We start from the raw sequence: 18,728 nt of genomic DNA, 5'->3' as shown, positions 1-18,728 counted from the left end.
TGTTTGCAATGAATATTTCTTACCCTGAACACCAGGATTGCCCCGTCACCTTGCTTTTTCTCTTCAATTATTTCCTTGTCCTTTTGCTGCAAATCCTGGGCCTGAGACTCAATCTGTACCTGTAGGGAGAGGGCATTTCAGTCAGGCTCTCCCTCTTGGGAGGTTTTCCCAGGGTGCTGATGTCATTATTAGCAGACCCCTTGTTTTTCTCTCACTACAACAAGGGGGTGATGGGAGGACATGGAACTTTATTGGCTTAAGAAAACATTACTGATGACCATGCGGATGGCACCTTGGTGTTATGGGGAAAGACTTCCCCTCCTCGGTGCCACCCACCCACTTGTTTCGAGGTAGATTTCATCTGCCTCACAGAGAGGCAAAGCCAGGAGCAGCCAGAGCAGGGACCTCAGGGGTAGACACAGCACTGGCTTGTCTGGATGCCCCAGGCCCTGTTTTATGTCCTCTGGGCCTGGCTACAAACTGCCAACTCAAGTGCAAAGAGAGCAGCAATGGCTGTCAACCAGCTGGAGCAGGCAGCAGCTCCTCTGTCTCCAGGGACTCTGCTCTGCTGGGCTGGGGACAGAGAAGGGTCCAGGTGCCTACCTTGTAGTTCTGGACAGCCTCATCCATCAAGGTGACATGGTGGGATCTGTGGACCTGGGATTCCCGACACACCACACAGAGGAACTCTCCATCCTCCTCACAGAAGTAATGTAGCTTTTCCTTGTGCCTCTGACATTTTCTCTCTTCCCCTTCTGCTTGGATCTCAGCAGAATCCATGGCCTGGATTTTCTCTGCAAGATTAGCCAACAGCTTATTGGGCCTGAACGTGTTCTTGTTCACAGAGAGTTTGCAGAGGGGACACTGGATGGTCTCTGACGTTTTCCCCACCTGACTGATGCACTGCAAGCAGAAGTTGTGCCCACAATCAATGGTGACAGGGTCTCGCAGGACATCCATGCAGATGGGGCAGTTCACTTCCTCCAGCAGTTGAGTGGTCATGTGTAGGCCCTCCATGATGGATCAACAAGGCTAATTTGAGATGTTAAAGCTCAGGACTCCAAGGCAGACCCTGGTTCTGAGAAAGGAAAAGGAAACAGGAAGCAGAGGTTAGAGAGACTCTCAGCTGGGGGCTAGAGACGGACCAATGAAGAGGAGGGGGAGTGATAAGGAAGAGTAAAACTAACATGGGGAATATTGTAAAGAGATGCTCAGTCTCACCTCACCGTCTCTCTAGAACAAACAGAATCTGTGAGTTCGTGCTGCCTGTGAAGTAGAGCAATGGTTCCTGGATTGTGAACTAATTAAAGATCTCTTTCCAAAGCAGTTGCAGGAACAGAAGGATGAGGTGTCAAAGTCCACTCAGCTGCAGGTAGGGAGTGGCAGGAAGGTGTGCTAAGCCCTGCCCCCAGCAGAGCTGCCTCCCCACCCTGTCTTCTGCTGGCTTTTCCTCCTGTCTCTGATGCCCTCCTTTGTTCTGTTTGGCCTGTCTGTTTCTTCCTCTGTGTCTGTACTTCTCAGACCCCCCAGCTTGCCTGAGCTTGCCTCCCTCTTGGGAGGTTTTCCCAGGGTGCTGATGTCATTATTAGCAGACCCCCTGTTTTTCTCTCACTAGGACAAGGGGGTGATGGGAAGACATGGAACTTTAGTGGCTTAAGAAGACATTACTGATTGTCTTGAGGAGGAAAGTATCATCCAGTGTCACTCAGTTCTCTCCAGTAGTTTAACACTCCACTTCTTCACCTTTCTCTTGCTCTTTTGTGCCCAGGAGTCATGTGCTTCTCTCTCTCCCTCCTGGCTCAACTGTCCTCTCTTCTGTCATTAAAAACCAAACTACTGGGGGCTGGAGAGATGGCTCAGTGGTTAAGAGCGGTCTGCTCTTCCAGAGGTCCTGAGTTCAATTCCCAGCACCCACATGGTGGCTCACAACCATCAATACTGGCATCTGATGCCCTCTTCTGTCACGCAGATAGAGCACTCATATATATAAAATAAATAAATATTTTTTAAAAAACCAAACTACTAACCTTTAAATTAAAAGGATTTAGAATTATTTATTTAATTTTATGCACATGAGTGTTTTGCCTGCCTGTATGTGTATACACAGTGCACATGCCTGGCGCCTACAGAGGGACAAAAGGGCATTGCCTCCCCCCTAGAAACTGGAGCTATCACCGGTTATGAGCAGACATGTGGGTGCTGGGAGCAGCAGACATGTGGATCCTGTGTTAGCTGAGAGCACAATGAAGCCGTCTCCGCAGCCACAATTTTAAATTTGGTTTTTACAGTTTCAATGTCTCCCATGCCCCTTCTCCCCCTTCTCACTTTCTTCTCTGGGCTTGGCTGAGCCCAGGACCTTTCCCGTGCTCTGTGGTTCTCTGCACTGAGCTCCGCTGCAGCAGCTCACACATCTGTCTTTGTCTTGGCTCTTATTCCTCCTCTCCCTCCATCGCAGCGCTCACTTCTCCTCCTTCCTTTTCTCCCCACGGCAGCCATTTCTTCTACATTAATTTCACCCGTATTTCATTGCTCTGTCTTTTTTCCTGTCTGTTCATGTTCTCCCAAACCATTAAATGCTATTTGATATTTTAAATTAAAAATATTTTTATTTAATCATTAATAATTTTACATGTTTACATTGTTTCTTGACCCACATCCCAATCATTCATGTTACTTGTCCCAGATCCAACATGCAGCATGATTCCCTCTCAGCTCTGTCTCCTTCTTCATATGTATACACACACACACACAGAGAGAGAGAGAGAGAGAGAGAGAGGTGGGGGGGGCTTGGCAGGGAGAGGGAACTTTTCTCTGTTTAGCCCTGGCTGATGGCTGATCTGGAACTTGCTCTGTAGACCAGGTTGGCCTTGAACTCAGATCCACCTGCCTCTGCCTCCTGAGTGTTGGAATTAAAGGCATGCACTACCACTGCCCAGCCACTTATATTTTTAAATAGCTGATTGGTTTTGTGTATAAGGGTGCTTTGCCTGTGTGTATGTGTGTGCACCATTGTAAGGCGCGGCCACACCGGATAATGGCAGCGACCGTTACCACTTGGTGGCAACTGTTACAGTTGCTACAGCTCCCGCACATGCGCAGACATAAACCCTCTCAATGCACCCCTCCCGACAGGGGTATGCAAATGAAGTACTCCAACACAGCCTCTCATCTGCGGGCATGCTAATGCGGGCATGCTAATGGGACATGCTAATGAGACATGCTAATGAGGCATCCGAATGTAACCAATGAGACATTGACACTCCACATCCAGACAGTATTTAAGCGGCGTGCTCGCAGGCATTCGGGGTCTTTCGCTTCAACTTCAAAGGATGCTCCCAATAAAGCGTGATTTGAGAAGGATCCTGGTGTCTGCGTCGTTCCTGCCGGCAGGAGGACGCGACACACCATGTGCATGCCTGGCTCCCATGGAGGTCAGAAGATGGGGTAGGATGCCCCGGGACTTGAGTTACAGATGCTTGTGAGTCAGCATGTAGGTGCTGGGAAAGAAACAAATGCTCTTAATCCTTGAGCCATCTTCCCAGCCCCTTATTTATATTTATAACACACAGTCCAGGGGGTGGGGGATGGTAATACGGGATGTAAGAGGGCAATTAGACCCTTAGAGCATTGAGGAGCTCCATTAGATGGATGAGTAAGAGAAACAGTTAATATTAGCTTTCCAGAACATCAAAACAATATAGTAAGTCAAGCTATGGCCAGAGGTCCCAGATATCATAACACCCAGTGCTTCAAGTGTGGCAGACTTGGCCATGTACAAAGAAATTGTGAGGTTAAAAGTTTCAGACCTCAAAATAGCAGGTGCACTCAATGTGGAGTAAATGATGCTCATAGGGCAGAACAAGGAGCATCTGGCCATGATGGTTACGAGGTGCCAAGACTTCCAGGGTATTGTAGCCCATGTGGGAAAGGAAAACACTGGGATAGAGGTTGTCAATCCATAAAAGATGTGCAAGGTAATCTCTTACCTGCGGGAAATGTCAGGAGGGGCTCATTGGCTTGTGGCCCTACCACCGACAATACAAGCAGAACCTCAGGCCAGTGCAGAAGTGCAGACTCACATGAAAACGGGAATTAGGTATTAGTGACCTAATGCATGCTACTGAAGGCAGCACAGCCTTGGATCTGGCCTTACCAACATCTATTACATTATCCCCACAGGTTGACTGTTACAAACTGAGTACTGGTGTTTACAGCCCTTTGCCTTTAGGGACAGTAGGAATGGTTCTGGGAAGAAGTGGGCCGACTTTTCAAGGTCTTATTGTGCATCCTGGTATTATAGATGGTGATTGTAAAGAGGATATAAAAGTCATGGCATGTGTAAAGAAGGAAATCTGAATTAATGCAGGGGGCAGAATTGCTCAGCTATTACTGTTTCCCTGTATTAAGGGCAAAGCTGCTCCAGTGGAATGAACAGGTGCGTTTGGAAGAACGGGGAAACGTGTGTTCTGGCAAACAATGATTAGTGATCAGAGACCTAAATTGATAATACAAATGAACGGTGTTGAATTAGAAGGTTTGGTTGATACTGGCTCGGACACCATGATTATTTCAAACAAGTATTGGAATCCAAGTTGGCCACTTCAAAGGGTTTGTACCGGGTCCTGGCGGGAGCCGCGACTGCTCTAAGGGTGGAGCTACTCTGCCATGGTTAAATACTTTAAATGGGGATAAAGGAGAGCATTTCCAAGAAAATGAGAAGGAATGAGTCGTCTCTGTTTTTTAAAAAGTAAGACCACATTAAACTTATGTATTTGAAGACTGTACCATCCTGTCTCCAGTACAAGCAGATTCTCTGTTCTGTGGTCAGTGTCATTCACAGGAACTTAAGTAACAAACGAAATGAGCCTGGGGCATGGAAAATATGACTTTTATATCGGTCTGGGATTGGCTACGATCTCCAGCATTTTCATTGGAGGGAGTTTCGTTTTTGAAAAAGAAAGGCCTTCTGCGACTTGCCAGAAAAGGCTCCATGCGAGCAGGTCAGGGTTGTCATGCATATCTTAAGGAGTGGCGTGCTGGGCTGGGCTGCCGGGAGCTGGCGAGGCGGCCAACTTGGCTGCATAGGCATTAGCTCCGGCCACACTAGTGACTCCACTCGGTGCACTCGGCCTCCCTGTAAGTGCCATTCTGTCTTCATGCTTCCTAAATGAAAGACTTAATCTTCATGGGAAAATTGGATGTTTGCTAAGTATTCTAGGGTCTACAGTTACGGTCATTCATGCTCCAAAGGACGAGGAGATTAAGACCTTAAATGAAATGTCACCTAAGTTAAGTGATCCAGGTTTTGTGGTCTTTGCAATATTTGTGGTCATTGTGGCCTTGATAGTCATCTTTGTGGTGGGACCTCAACACGGACAGACAAACATTCTTGTGTATATAACAATCTGCTCTGTGATTGGAGCATTTTCAGTCTCCTGTGTGAAGGGTTTGGGCACCGCCATCAAAGAGTTGTTGGCCAGAAAGCCTGTTCCGCAGCACCCCTGGCCTGGATTCTGCTGCTTAGCCTTGTGGTCTGTGTGAGCACACAAATTAATTACATAAACTGAGCTCTGGGCGTCTTCAACACATCCATAGGGACTCCAATATATTATGTGTTCTTTACAACTTCAGTGTTGACTTGTTCAGCTATTCTTCTTAAAGAATGGCAAGATATGCCTGTTGATGATGTCATTGGGACCTTGAGTGGCTTCTTCACAATCATTGTGGGGATATTTTTGCTGCATGCCTTTAAAGATGTCAATTTTAGTCTAGCAAATCTGCCCGTATCTCTTCGAAAAGATGAAAAGGAAGTGAATGGCAATCTTTCTAAAATGTATGAAGTTCTTAATAATAATGAAGAAGGCTTATCCTGTGGAATTGAACATACCGGTGAAAATGTCTCCCGTAGAAATGGAAGTCTGACATCTTCTTAAGGATGTTATTGAAAATTTAACCTATAATTCTATTATAAAGTGATTTTTGAGTACCAGAATGTATGTGAAAAAAAATTGTCTTCAAATGTCCTCTAAAGACAATCTTTTTAAAGTTTTCACTAATTTGGATCAAGAAATTACTTTTCTTATATTTAAACAATGGTAGCTCACTAAAATGACCTCAGTACATGGCTAATTTCTAATATTGTATTATTATAACAGTATTTTATATTTTTATTCATTCTCCAGAAGTCTAAATGCACTAATGAAAAGTTTAAGCCTATAAAAATGGTTTATTTTTTTCATTGGTGATCAACATTAAAATGTACATGGTGACTCCATCACATCAATTCCTTATCATACTAAGGTTTTTGTGTGTACGAGATTCCAAGAAAATAATTCTCAGGTGGTGATTTGTCACTGAAATCTCTTGTTTCCTATGCACATCTGATGGCTACCTTTTGGAAAACTCCACTGTCAGTACTTGCTGTGTCCATAGCGACTAGAGCTCTGTCATCTTATGTGAGCTCTTGGACCTTCCCCGTGTGTATCATAGTGGATTGTACTGTAGTCATGCAGCCCGTTCAGCAACTCTGGGATGTCAAAGAAGATGCCTGTGGTTTCTTTAGAAACTTATGCTTGGATGAAATGACATGTTAGAACCAAGTCCTTATTCTGATTCCAAATGCTTAGATTTAAAATGTGCTCTCTTTGAGCACAGTGGTTTGTTTTACTTAAGGGTTTGAGCCTTACGTATTTTGGTTTATTAGAAACTGTGTGAAAAGTGTTTATAGAAAATTGCAAACCGGTATAAGGAGCTAGGCCAGTGTAAGGAGAACTCTCCAGCTTCACACCTGCCCACTTTCTAGTTACGTGTTGGCCTAAAATAGTCGCCCTCCTCCATCCTGCCTGCCACTGACAGGAACTGAGGTTTGGGCCTGTGCCTGTTTGTGTTCCTTCCTATGGTTGCACAGTGGCTTTGTACTGGTTTTGTGAAATAAATTCTTTTTTTTTTTAAAGTTTGTCCAGAAATTATAGGGATTGGTGAATTATCGCAAATACAACAAAGCATATGATGATTTAAGTGTATGGGACCAGAATGGCACACAGGGAAGCTGAGACCCTATGTGGGTGACATACCCATAAATCTATGGGGAAGGGATCTCTTACAACAATGGGGTACTCAGATTAATATTCCTGCAATTACAGAGATAAACAATGATGAAGCTAGGGGTAAAATGGTACATGCTTCTGGGGAGGGTATTCAAATAAATAATCAGGAGCAACTGCAAGCTGTGCCCATTGTCCAAACTCAGACAGGTATTGAGTTTCCAAATTTATGAAAGGGGCCACTGCTGATGTACCAACAGCCTTGCCCCTAAAATGGATTTCAAACAGCCCTGTGTGGCAAGAGCAGTGGCTCTAACAAAAGAAAAATTGCAGGTGCTTCATCATTTAGTACAAGAGCAGCTGGAGGCCAAGCATATAGAGGAGTCTACTAGCCCTGGGAACTCCCCTGTGTTTTTGGTTAAAAAAAAAAAGTCAGGCAGCTGGAGGATGATAACAGATTTGAGAGCATTAAATAAGGTAACCCAACCAATGGGTCATTTACAGCCTAGAATTCCTTTACCTTCCCTGTTAACTAAGTCTCGACCTATAACAGTAATCAATTTAAAAGATTATTATTTTTTTTATAATGCCTTTGCATGAGGATAGGGAAAGGTTTGCTTTCTCAGTACCTACACTGAGCAGTAGTGGTCCAATGAAGAGATGCCATTGGAAGGTACTCCCACAGGGAAGGAATGGTGAATAGCCACACCTTATGCCAATATTTCGTTCAAAGACCATTAGAAATACTTCATAAGCAGGTTCCTCAATCTATCATTTACCATTACATGGATGATATTCTCTTGGGTGATTCTGATTCAGAAACCTTTAAAAAAATGTTTAAAGAAGCACAAAGGAAAAAAAAAAAAGCACAAAGCATCCGCCATGCTGGGGACAAGGATTTTAACTCACTGAGCCATCTCTGCACTCTCAAAAGAAATAGCCCAGAAACCTGGAGAAATGGCTCAACATAAGAGCATTTATTGCTCTTGCAGAGGTCCCAGGCTTGGTTCTCAGCACCTGCATGGCTCACAATTGCCCAAAACTCGGTTATATATGATCTGATACCCTCTTATGACCTTCATGGTCATGATGCATGAGGTGCACATACATACAAATAAAATGTGACCGAGAGGAAGGGAGAAGGAGGGAGAGAGAGAGAGAGAGAGAGAGAGAGAGAGAGGGGGGGGGGGGAGGGAGGGAGGGAGGGAGGGAGGGAGAGAGAGAGAGAGAGAGAGAGAGAGAGGAGGGAGAGAGAGGGAGGGAGAGAGAGGAGGGAGGGAGAGAGAGAGAGAGAGAGAGAGAGAGAGGGGGGGGGGAGGGAGGGAGGGAGAGAGAGAGAGAGAGAGAGAGAGAGAGAGAGAGAGAGAGAGGAGGGAGGAGAAAGAGGAAGAGGACAGGGCTGTGCCAACAGCTCCAATCCTTCAGGGAGAGGCTAAAGCCAAGTTCTAACCTGGGAGGCAGCGCCATCTACTGTCTGCATATAGACAACTACTAAAACATTTGCCTGAAAGAGATACTCCATGGCTCCATTTGGGGCTGAGTTTCAGCTAATTCAAACTAGAATAATTTAGAAGGTACACTGAACTTCAGTTGGTGAGGAGATCAAAACAGGAGTGAGATGGGGCTAGAGCTCAGGGGGATTCAACGCCCTGTTGGGGTTACCTACAAGGAGAGGGAATTCTGAACCTGGGCCTGCACTGGTTCACTGACTTCGCTGCACCAGCACGGAGTATGGCGAGGTCCTTAGATGAATTAAATCCTCTACTGGCATAGTTTCCCGTATCAGACAAGAAAACAGGAAGCAGAAATTTTTAAAGAAAAGCGGCTCTGTTTAGTTTGGACAAACCAAAGAAAGAAGTAATTTTAGCTTCCTTCTTTTCTGAAGCAATTTGTAATTCTATAAGTCAGAGAATGTGTATGTTAATCTAAGAGGAAGCGAAGCTGGCAGAGCTGTGTGACCCTCCTTTTCTGACTGGCACAAGGCTTTATCCTTTCCCTCCTCCAGTGTGAGATTCCTAGAAAACCTATAATTCATTGGGGTCCAGTAGTCTGGTGGCCAAAGGGAGGGATACCCTGACTCTCCTTAGAGCACCTGGTCTCCCACCAGGGTCAAAATCCCAGCATGCTCAGAGATGAGAAATAACCAACACCTAGCAGATAGAATCCAAGTGGGATCACTAATGATCCAAAGTGTTAGTCATCACTGTGTGTGTAAACTGATAAAACATTACAGGAATCTGTTTAGAATTGTCAATACGGACTTTAAAAATCTGATGATACGGCTGGGGATGTAGCTCAGCTGTGGAGTATTTGTCTGGTGTATATAAAGCCTTGGGTTGCCCGCCCCCCAGCATTGGTGGGTCATGTCTCTTGTCTCAAAACTTTGGAGGTGGAGGCAGGGGGACCAGAAGTTAAAAGTCACCCTTGGTTACACAGAGAATTCAAGGGTAGCCTGGGCTACACGAGACTCTGTCTCAACTGTGACCCTTGCCCCAACCCAGAGGAAGAAATAAATATTGGTTGTTGTGGTTTTTTGCAGGTTGGCATAAATCCATTTAGTTTGTAATTCTGACAACTTACACATTTCTCTCCCAGGACTACAGAATCTGAAAGGCTACGTTTAAAGGCAATGGGATGATGGAAAGATACAGCCTTGCCTCCCTGATGCAGACAGAGTGGGCAGCAGCCTTCAGAGGAGGAAGGAACAGAACTGCCTAGGGCGTCAGTGAAGAACACCGCTGGGTGTGTCGATAAAGATGCTTCCAGAGAGGCTAAGTGAGGAGGGAAGGCCTTCTCTCAAGTGGGAGATACTGTTCCATGAGCTGGGGTCCCAGGCTGAAAGGGAGAACGCCAGCTGAGCGCCACCAGGCATCTCTTTTAGCTTTATGGTCCACGCAGATGTGAACTCGCAGCCTTAGGTTCCTCCTTCCCCAGCTTCCAGGAACTCCTGCCTCCGCGCCTTACCCACCATGTCTGAATGCACCCTTCCCCCTTACGTCACTTCCTGCCATCCTCCCTTACGTCACTTCCTGCCAGATATTTGGTCACAACGTTGGGAAAAGTAGAGATACTTAGTGGTAACCAGTAGGTGTCGCCAGTGTTCAAGCTGAGACCATTAAGGAAGGTGGTGTGGACTGTCTCCAGCACGACCCAGGTGTCATGGTCATGTGACACATCCTGTGCTTCCACGTGTGTGAGGTTCTTGGGGTTCATTCTATGAGTCAATTCCCAAGTCCTGTGAGATTTGCATTAAAGGCACCAAGACCTTCCTCTTCCCCATAAGCCAATATGCCGCACCCTGCAGCAAAGTCCATCTCACCACTGAGTTAGCCCAGCTTATGGGTGTTTTCATTTCCCTGATAATTCAGCCCTAAAGCAGGATGAGTCTCTCCACCTTCTCCCTAGCTCACAGGCAGGTGAGCATATATAGTGGGCATAATTCAAGAAGAGCCGATCACCTGCTGCCACTCTCCCCAGGTCTGGAGACCAAGAAAATGAGCCCAAGTTGAAAAGGAGAAATTTGAGGTAGGGCAGTAAGAGAGATATCTGGGGGGAGGGTGCTCAGACAGGAGCTGGGAAAAGGAGGAGGACGAGGAGGAGACGGTGGGGGAGCAGAAGGGGGGCAGTGCTTCCTCATTTGGGTCATTTTTGCAAGTTTTTTGAAAGGAAGGGACAAAGTAGCCTCAAATATTATGTTCTCTCTCCCCTCCCTCCCCCTCCCTCCCCACCTCCATCCCTCCCCACCTCCCTCCCTTCCTCCCTCCCCACCTCTCTCCCTCCCTCCCTCCCCCTCCCTCCCCACCTCCATCCCCTCCCTACCTTCCTCCCTCTATCCCTCCCTCCATCCCCACCACCCTCCCTCCCCAACTCCCTCCCTCCCCATGTCCCTCTCCACCTCCTGTTTTCTCTCTCTCTCTCTCTCTCTCTCTCTCTCTCTCTCTCTCTCTCTCTCTCTCTTGGTTTTTTTGTTTGTCTGTTTGTTTTGTGTTTTTGTTTTTGTTTTTGAGGCAGAGTCTCTCTGTGTACCCTTGACTGTCCTGGACTCGCTTTGTAGACCAGGCTGGCCTCGAACTCACAGCGATCTGCCTGCCTCTGCCTCCCGAGTGCTGGGATTACAGGCGTGTGTCACCGCCCAGTTTCTCTTTCTCTTTCAACATGACAGCGTTTCATTCTTGGAAACCTCAGTGGTTAATAAGGACTCACAGACAAGGTTCCACCTTAAGTGGTCAGTGATGCTCAGCAGCAGCAGTGATCCCTGTAGGGTAAGAGCCCAGGAGGGACACATGACTCTGGCTGAGCTCTCCCCACCCACCACCCACTACATAAGACTGGCAGCTGGTCATCGATGGTTGGCAGCTGGTCATCGATGGTTGGTGGCTGGTCATCGATGGTTGGCAGCTGGTCATCGATGGTCGGCAGCTGGTCATCGATGGTTGGTGGCTGGTCATCGATGGTTGGCAGCTGGTCATCGATGGTCGGCAGCTGGTCATCGATGGTTGGTGGCTGGTCATCGATGGTTGGCAGCTGGTCATCGATGGTCGGCAGCTGGTCATCGATGGTTGGCGGCTGGTCATCGATGGTTGGCGGCTGGTCATCGATGGTTGGCGGCTGGTCATCGATGGTTGGCGGCTGGTCATCGATGGTTGGCGGCTGGTCATCGATGGTTGGCGGCTGGTCACCGATGGGTGGCAGCTGGTCATCGATGGTTGCCTTCTGGCCAAGACTGTGACACAATGACCTGAAATTTAGCTCTGAACTGTAAAATGATCACACAGAAAACTCTCAAAACAGAACTGGGCTTTGGACCACCTGCTTCCCCTGGGTGTGTGAAAAACAAGGAATAATTCTAAGTTCAGCAAGCGCTGAGTTGTTTCTGAAATCCCTGCACAGTTGTATTTCTTACAGCCCAGGTTCTGGCCTCTTTGCTACAGGGTGGGCAGTGGCCTTAAGTCCAGGCCTCAGTCCACTCTGTCCTGTTCCAGATCAGCTTCCACTGAGCCCTCTCGCCTGGGACTGTCTAGTCTTCAAAAGACCCAGTAGGGAAGCTAGTGAGGAGGGGACCATGGTCCCTCTGCACAAGGACAACCGGGAGGACGTTTGTCCTATCTGCCTGGATCCTCTGAAGGAGGCCGTGAGCACCGACTGCAGACACCTGTTCTGCCGCAAGTGCCTCAGCCAGCACATGGATAAGGCTTCTGTCTCCGGAGTCTTCGGCTGCCCAGTCTGCAGGAAGCCCTGTTCTGAGGGGGTCCTCGGAGACAGTTACATGTGCTACAGCCACCAGAAGAAGATGTGCGTGTTCTGTGAGGCAAGCAGACACCTCCTGTGCGTGGAATGCCTCAAATCACCTGAGCACCAGTCCCATACTGAGCTCTCCATTGAAATTGCCATCAGCCACTACAAGGTAAGGCTGTGTCACTGTGAGTTACTGCTTCCTAAGCAGTACATGGTGTCCTGTTTAACTCTATTCTTCCTTTACTAATCATGATTGCCGTTTCTTGTTTTATTTTTTTTTCTAAAAAATGATTCATGCTTTTGGTAGTAAACCGAGGCAACATCAGAATATAAAATATCAAAGGTAGCAGTCTTGCCTCTGGCATAGGAGATAGTTGTGGGTACAGCAGCCTGTCACCGAGCTTCACTCCCTGAATTTGGAAGAATGATGGAAATGACTCCCACCCGCCGTCTACTAACACACACAAGTTCCATGGTGCGTCCCCTTCCAAATAAATAAATGTGATAAAAATGATGAATCCTTTCCTCTCTTTACCCCTTCTCAGTCTTCAGGGGAACCAGCATTAGATTTCTTTTAATCTATACTTCCAGAAAAAACAGTGTTTGAATGTTCTCTTAAACACACAGAGAGAGAGAGAGAGAGAGAGAGAGAGAGAGAGAGAGAGAGAGACGGACGGACACACACGGGCTATAGCTCAGTGGTAGAGTGCCTGTCTGACATAAATGAAGCCATGGGTTCAATCCTCAGTACTTAAAAAAAAAAACCAACAACGAATGCATAAAGGATTCTATTCATTTATCTATTATTGTGTGTATATATGATGTGGTCATAGGCATCGGAGGTCGGAGAACAACTTTGTAAAGTCAGTTCTCTCCTTTTAACAAGTGGGTTATGAAGACCAAACTCGGTTGTCAGACAAGATGGCAGACACCTTTACCCACTGAGCCATCTTTCTAGTTCCCTCATCTTTTTCTGTATGTTTTTATCATCTAAAAAATATGTTTTGGGCGTTTTCTGCTTTCCCTTTAACGCATCCAGATCTCTTGAACATCTTTCATCAGCTGCTTTCTCTCGAGTCCTGTGAACGGACCAAAGCTAGAAAACTGGATTATTCGCAGCTTGTTGCTTTTAGGTTACACAGAATGTCATGATTAGTATCTTTTAACATGCATCTTGGTGAAAGTAGAGTATAGAAACTTAACTTTACCTTTTCCCAAATTATAGTAAACTGTCCCACTACCACGTACAGGATGTTCCACGTAAATCCTGCTTTGTGGTTCTGCATGCTCCTGCCTGTGCGCCATGGCTTCCCTCTCCTCACCTCCTTCCCTTTCTTCCTTTTTTCACTCTTCCTTCCCTTTCTTCTCCTCCTCCTCTTCCTCCCATAGTACTAAGATTGAACCTAGGGTCTTGTACATGCAAAATATAAGCCAGGCTATGCTAAATATACAGGCTCTCTCTGTGTAGCTTCGGCTGTCCTGGACTCACTTTATAGATCAGGCTGGCCTCAAACTCACAGCAATCCTCCTGCCTCTGTCTTCCTGAGTGTTGGTATTACAGGTGTGCACCACTGCCCCTGGCTCAGTCTTCTTCTTCTTCTTCTTCTTCTTCTTCTTCTTCTTCTTCTTCTTCTTTTCTTCCTCCTCCTCCTCCTCCTCCTCCTCCTCCCCTTCTTCTTTTGGTTTTATTTTTAGGCCAAATCTTACTTTTGATCCCAGTGCTACAGCCTCCAGAGTAGCTAGATTTCATGCATATGACACCAGACTGAACACGTTAAACTATTTTAAGAATTGTACATTTATAATATGGCCAGCTTTCATTGTTTTTTCTTTTTATAATTGAATTTGGTTTTTTTTATTATTATATGTGCACAAATGTATGGCCTGCATGCATTTATATGTGCACCTCAGGCATGCCTGGCACATGAGGAGGCCAGGAGATGTCAGCACATCCCCTGGAACAGGCAGGTGTCTCTGCAGGAGCAGCCATGCTACTAACCACTGAGCCACCCGTCTCTCCAGCCCCATTGTTCATATTTCTTGAGTCAGGAACTTACTCTGTAGTCATAGTTAGTCTGTACCTGATGTCGATCCTCCTGCCCTAGCCTGCTGAGTGCTGGAATTACAGATCTATGGAATCCCCTTGGTGTTTCTTTTTCTGATGTTTTCCCCTTGCCCCAAACATCTTACCAGGGTACATCTTCTTCCCGAGCCTTAATTTTGTCTCCTTTCTTCCTTCTTTTTCAAAACTAGTTTTTAAAAACAGTTCTATGGTTTGAACTCAAGGCCTTGCACATGCTCCGTAGCTGTACTTTCCCTCAGCTATATCTCCTCCTCAGCACTGCTGTTTCCTTGCCTGTTATTCACAAGCTGAAGGAGTCAAAGGCATACCTTGTAACCTGCTCATCTGCCAGAGAAACCTGTGTCATCCGGGGAGGCAAAACTGAACACTTCTGAGATTTCCTGTGATGCCATATCCTTAAAATGAGTTCTAGTCATTTCAAAGTCTCCCGTGGAGTGGCCTCACCCACCCTTATCCTGCCGCCTTCCTCACGCCTAGGACCCCACTTCCCACGCCCCTCTGCTTCAGAAGCAGTGAGCAGGCACCTACAGTCGCTTGACTTCCACATGCGCACATCAGCACCTAGGAGTGAGGACTACTGTTGCCACGCATACACAAAGTTTAAGGCCCGAAGCTTCCTGGGTGCTGCCCCGGTGGAAGCCAGTGCTGACCTCCGCCTGACTGCATTGTATGTGCTTCCCAGTCAGGTCCTTCTATCGAGTAATGAAGGCAGAACATTTTCCTGGAATGAGTGAGGCCTTGGGTTCAAACCACAGCTCCACAAAGGGGGAGAGAGAGAGAGAGAGAGAGAGAGAGAGAGAGAGAGAGAGAGAGAGAATATCCAATCACTGAACTTCTTCCTCAGCCTGGAAGGGTACATTTCCAGCCTCTCAGCTAGCTGGCCTTGTCATGATGTGGACCAGCAGATGAGAGAGTCTAAATCAGAACTGGATTCATAGGGTGATTTGGAGAGCTGAACGAACCATGCTCTTCTGTGCCTACTAAGTGCGGAGTCTACAGCAGAGGGGGCAGGGCTCTCCATGAGTCAGGCGTGCAAGGACAAGGCACATCCATCCTTGAATGATTGACTAGGGTCTGTGACTTCCGTAAGGTGTCACACCAAGCACTGGGAGGAAGTACAGAGGTGATTCATGACTGCTGACTTCACGTCCGTATTTAAGTAATAACAGGAAGTGCAGAAAAATAAATAAGAACGTTTGTTCCTGTAAGGCAAACAGTGAGTGTCTGCTGCACGTACCAAAAAAAAAAAAAAAAAAAAGATGATGACGAACAAAACCGACTGCACTTGTTAGAGAGGCAGACAAGAAATCGAAAGAACTACAAGCGTTTATGATCTAAGAAGGAGAATAATGAGTGGCCAGCCACGGCCTAATGGGAGGTGACATGGAAGCTGAGACCCAGAGAAAAGGCTGCACCAGGACAAAGGCTGAGTGTGGGGGCAGGTGGAGAATCCGAGGCCAGGGAAGTCCTGTTACACTTGGAGAATTTATAATCAGGGTTTGCTTAAAGTTGCTTTAATTACTTTTTCATGTTAGCATCAGAACAATGGCTTGGAGGCGGGTGTGGCGGTGCAAACCCTTAGCCCCAGCACTTGGAGGCAGAGGCAGGCTGATCTCTGCATCACAAAAGAGTTTTGGCTACATAGTGAAACCCTGTCTCTACTCTAATAACAACAACAACAAACAAGAAGAAGAACAACAACACACACACACACACACACACACACACACACACGCACTCACACGCGCACACACACGCACACACGGTCCTGCAGAAGTTAGAGGATTGGCAGTTAAGAGGGAGCGTTGATTGCTCTTTCAGAGGACCCAAGTCTGGTTGCCAGCACCGATATCAGGTAGCCCACAATCACCTGCAATTCTATCTTCCTTGAATCTGGTTCCTTTTCTGGGCTCCTTGGGTACCCACATGCATGCACATATTCATATTCGTACACAATACTCAAACACATAGTTAAACATAAAAACAAGAGCCCGGCGTGGTGGCGCACGCCTTTAATCCCAGCATTCGGCAGACAGAGGCAGGTGGATCGCTGTGAGTTCGAGGCCAGCCTGGCCTACAATGTGAGTCCAGGACAGCCAAGGCTACACAGAGAAACCCTGTCTTGAAAAATCAACAAAATAAAATAAAATAAAAATAAAAACAAATCTCTACACAACACATGTTTATAAAAATGGAGAATTCCATTTTCAATGACACCTTGCATTTTCCCACTATTGCGCCGTGTATTTAAAGTTATTGACATTATTTATGTTTGCTTTCTCTTTAAAAAAAAAAGTGTTTGTGTGTGTGTGTGTGTGCGTGTCCTTGGAAGTCAGAAGAGAGGCAGGTGATGGATTCCCTAAAGCTGAAGTTACAGGCAGTTGTGAGCTGTCCACTGTGGATGCTGGAAACCAAACTCAGGTCTTCTGAAGAGCAGCAGCTACTCTTAACTGCTGAGCCATCCCCCAGAAATTGCTTTGTTTTGTTTTTGGAAACAGGATCTCACTACATAGCCCTGGCTGACCTGGAAAACTCTGTGCAGACCAGGCTGGCCTCCAACTCGGGGGTGCAGCTGCCTCTGCCCCCTAAGTGCCGGGATTAAAGGTGCAAAGCACCACACCTGGTCTGGGTGTTTATTCTCGGTCTCACCCAAGGCCCCACTGTGCTCTGTGGAGGATTCCCTTGTGGGTACGGCCTCACCCTCCAGCTGTGTCTGTCTCTAGGAAAGACTCAACCGCAGAATCAGAAAGCTCAGAAAGGACCTTGGGGACCTTCAGCGGCTTAAGGCTCAGGAAGAGGAGCAGCTGCAGGATCTGCAGGTGGGTGTCTGAGTCCCAGGAATGATCTAGAATCCTGAAGGGCCTCGTCTTTCCTTGCCGACAGCTGCTTGTCCCTGCAGTAGCCTGCTGTGGAATCACGGTCCTGCAGGCTGAAGCTCTGGCTGTGGGATTGTCTTTGAGATTGGTAAACAGAGTGACTTGTCACATGTGAAGCCTTCTGACCACCATGCATCTTTTTCTTAAGGGGGGGGGGGGAAAAAAAGAACACATATCCCCCCCGCCCAAGGTATATGGTGAGAATCAAAAGACAGAGTTGAAAATTACAAATCATGAGATTCCAACTTGTTCATGACAATCACTTTTCTGTCCCTCTCGATCGATCACTTGGATGAGCTCTCTCCTCACAGGGTTAAAAGCAGACATTAAAAGAACACAGCTGAGTGGTGTGTGTGTGTGTGTGTGTGTGTGTCCCAATATCTGTAGATGTGCTCGGAACTGTGAGGTGGGCAGGGAGGTGCTTTGTGAAGAGAGCAGCTGCTTCCGTGGTGCGGTGGGTGGTGAGGCAAGGCTGTGGAGGAAGGGGACTGGAGGCCAGTGTTCCCGCCTAGCTGCTCAGTGCACAGAGAGCCAGGAGAGCGCCCTCTATCGTCGAATCTAAGGTAGCTCCTCTGCTGTGGTTTTAGGTGGGTTGGGCGAGCCACGGGCTAAGAACGGAGCTGCAGAACCAAGGCCAAACCAAGGAGCCGCCGGAAGCCCTTCCTCAGCATTGGCCGGACCAACAAGAGGACCTACCGGTGGTGGTGGCAGTAACCCAGCTCAGCATCCTGGTCTCTGGCCTGGAAAGAATGGCCAAGGAACTGGATGCCAGTACTCTGAAGGTGTACTTCCTGAGGCACCCCGAAATTTAGAGAGGGAGTCTTTGAATAATAAACAGCCTGACTATGGGTTCCCCTCTGGGAGGTGTAAGGGGAGGTACTCCTGGGGTGTGGTGATGTGTGTGTGTGTGTGTGTGTGTGTGCTTGTGTGTGTGTGCTTGTGTGTGTGCCCACTCATGTGCACGTGTGTCCATGCGTGAGTGCGTGTGGTGTATGTGTGTGTTGAGGGCAGGGAGAGTGGCTTGTACAGAGCCACACCACCACACAACAGGGTGAGGAAGGATGCTATGCCCTCCAGCTCTTTTGGTGGCATGCAGAGTGTCCTTCAGGGTTGAGCTAGGAAGGGTCTTCAGTGGTGAGAATAACTGACTGTGACTGTCACCCTTTCTCTCTCAGGATGCCAGTGACTTACTGGACAGGTATGAGTCCCTCCCCCTCTGTCCCACACTTGAAGACATATGCAGACCCACGTGACACAGATGTATATATGGGCTAAATTCAAGTCAAAGAGGCATACTCGGCACTTTCATACTACCCGGCCGGTAGAAGATTCAGTAAGATTTATGGATGATATCTTTGCTTTCAGGAGTGCACCACAGAAGTTAGAAGGACTCCTCTCTCACCTTCCTTCAGCCAGTCCAAAGCTCAATTAGTTCTCCTGGTGTGTTCTCGTGCCCGAGACTCTCGCCTGATGCCCTAACCTCCGACACAG

At 47.2% G+C, this 18,728-nt stretch overlaps 2 protein-coding genes and 1 pseudogene across 8 annotated transcripts in view; 2 read left to right on the top strand and 1 right to left on the bottom strand.

Moving 5' to 3' along the window:
• Positions 1 to 1,087, bottom strand: part of LOC311581516 (E3 ubiquitin-protein ligase TRIM31-like) — an 11,119-nt gene extending 10,032 nt beyond the window's left edge. Inside the window, exons 1-2 of the mRNA XM_084753853.1 lie at positions 604 to 1,087; positions 24 to 119 (exon numbers count right to left, since the gene is read on the bottom strand). Coding sequence (XP_084609979.1) covers positions 24 to 119; positions 604 to 1,017 — 510 coding nt within the window. The 5' untranslated portion in view covers positions 1,018 to 1,087. The remainder of the gene's footprint in view (positions 1 to 23; positions 120 to 603) is intronic.
• TRIM40 (tripartite motif containing 40) overlaps positions 1 to 18,728 on the top strand; it is a 22,317-nt gene extending 3,589 nt beyond the window's left edge. Inside the window, exons 1-8 of one of the 6 annotated variants that reach the window (XM_084753933.1) lie at positions 1,052 to 1,109; positions 1,328 to 1,372; positions 4,408 to 4,608; positions 9,639 to 9,818; positions 12,026 to 12,447; positions 17,085 to 17,180; positions 17,825 to 18,019; positions 18,603 to 18,728. In XM_084753933.1, coding sequence (XP_084610059.1) covers positions 9,800 to 9,818; positions 12,026 to 12,447; positions 17,085 to 17,180; positions 17,825 to 18,019; positions 18,603 to 18,716 — 846 coding nt within the window. In that variant the 5' untranslated portion in view covers positions 1,052 to 1,109; positions 1,328 to 1,372; positions 4,408 to 4,608; positions 9,639 to 9,799 and the 3' untranslated portion in view covers positions 18,717 to 18,728. Of the gene's footprint in view, positions 1 to 1,051; positions 1,110 to 1,237; positions 1,373 to 4,407; positions 4,609 to 9,638; positions 10,569 to 12,025; positions 12,448 to 17,084; positions 17,181 to 17,824; positions 18,239 to 18,602 lie in introns of those variants that run through there. The other 5 variants (XM_084753932.1, XM_084753931.1, XM_084753935.1 and 2 more) reach the window with 5 other exon arrangements.
• LOC311581529 (magnesium transporter NIPA2-like) lies at positions 4,712 to 6,269 on the top strand (annotated as a pseudogene). Its single transcript has one exon. The product of its transcript is annotated as a magnesium transporter NIPA2-like (transcript).

This window comes from Acomys minous (genome assembly GCF_964271855.1).
Source record: "Acomys minous genome assembly, chromosome: 13".
Classification (NCBI taxonomy): domain Eukaryota; kingdom Metazoa; phylum Chordata; class Mammalia; order Rodentia; family Muridae; genus Acomys; species Acomys minous.
Note: the sequence above shows the minus strand (reverse complement) of the source record. Positions and strands in the feature narration are given on the sequence as shown.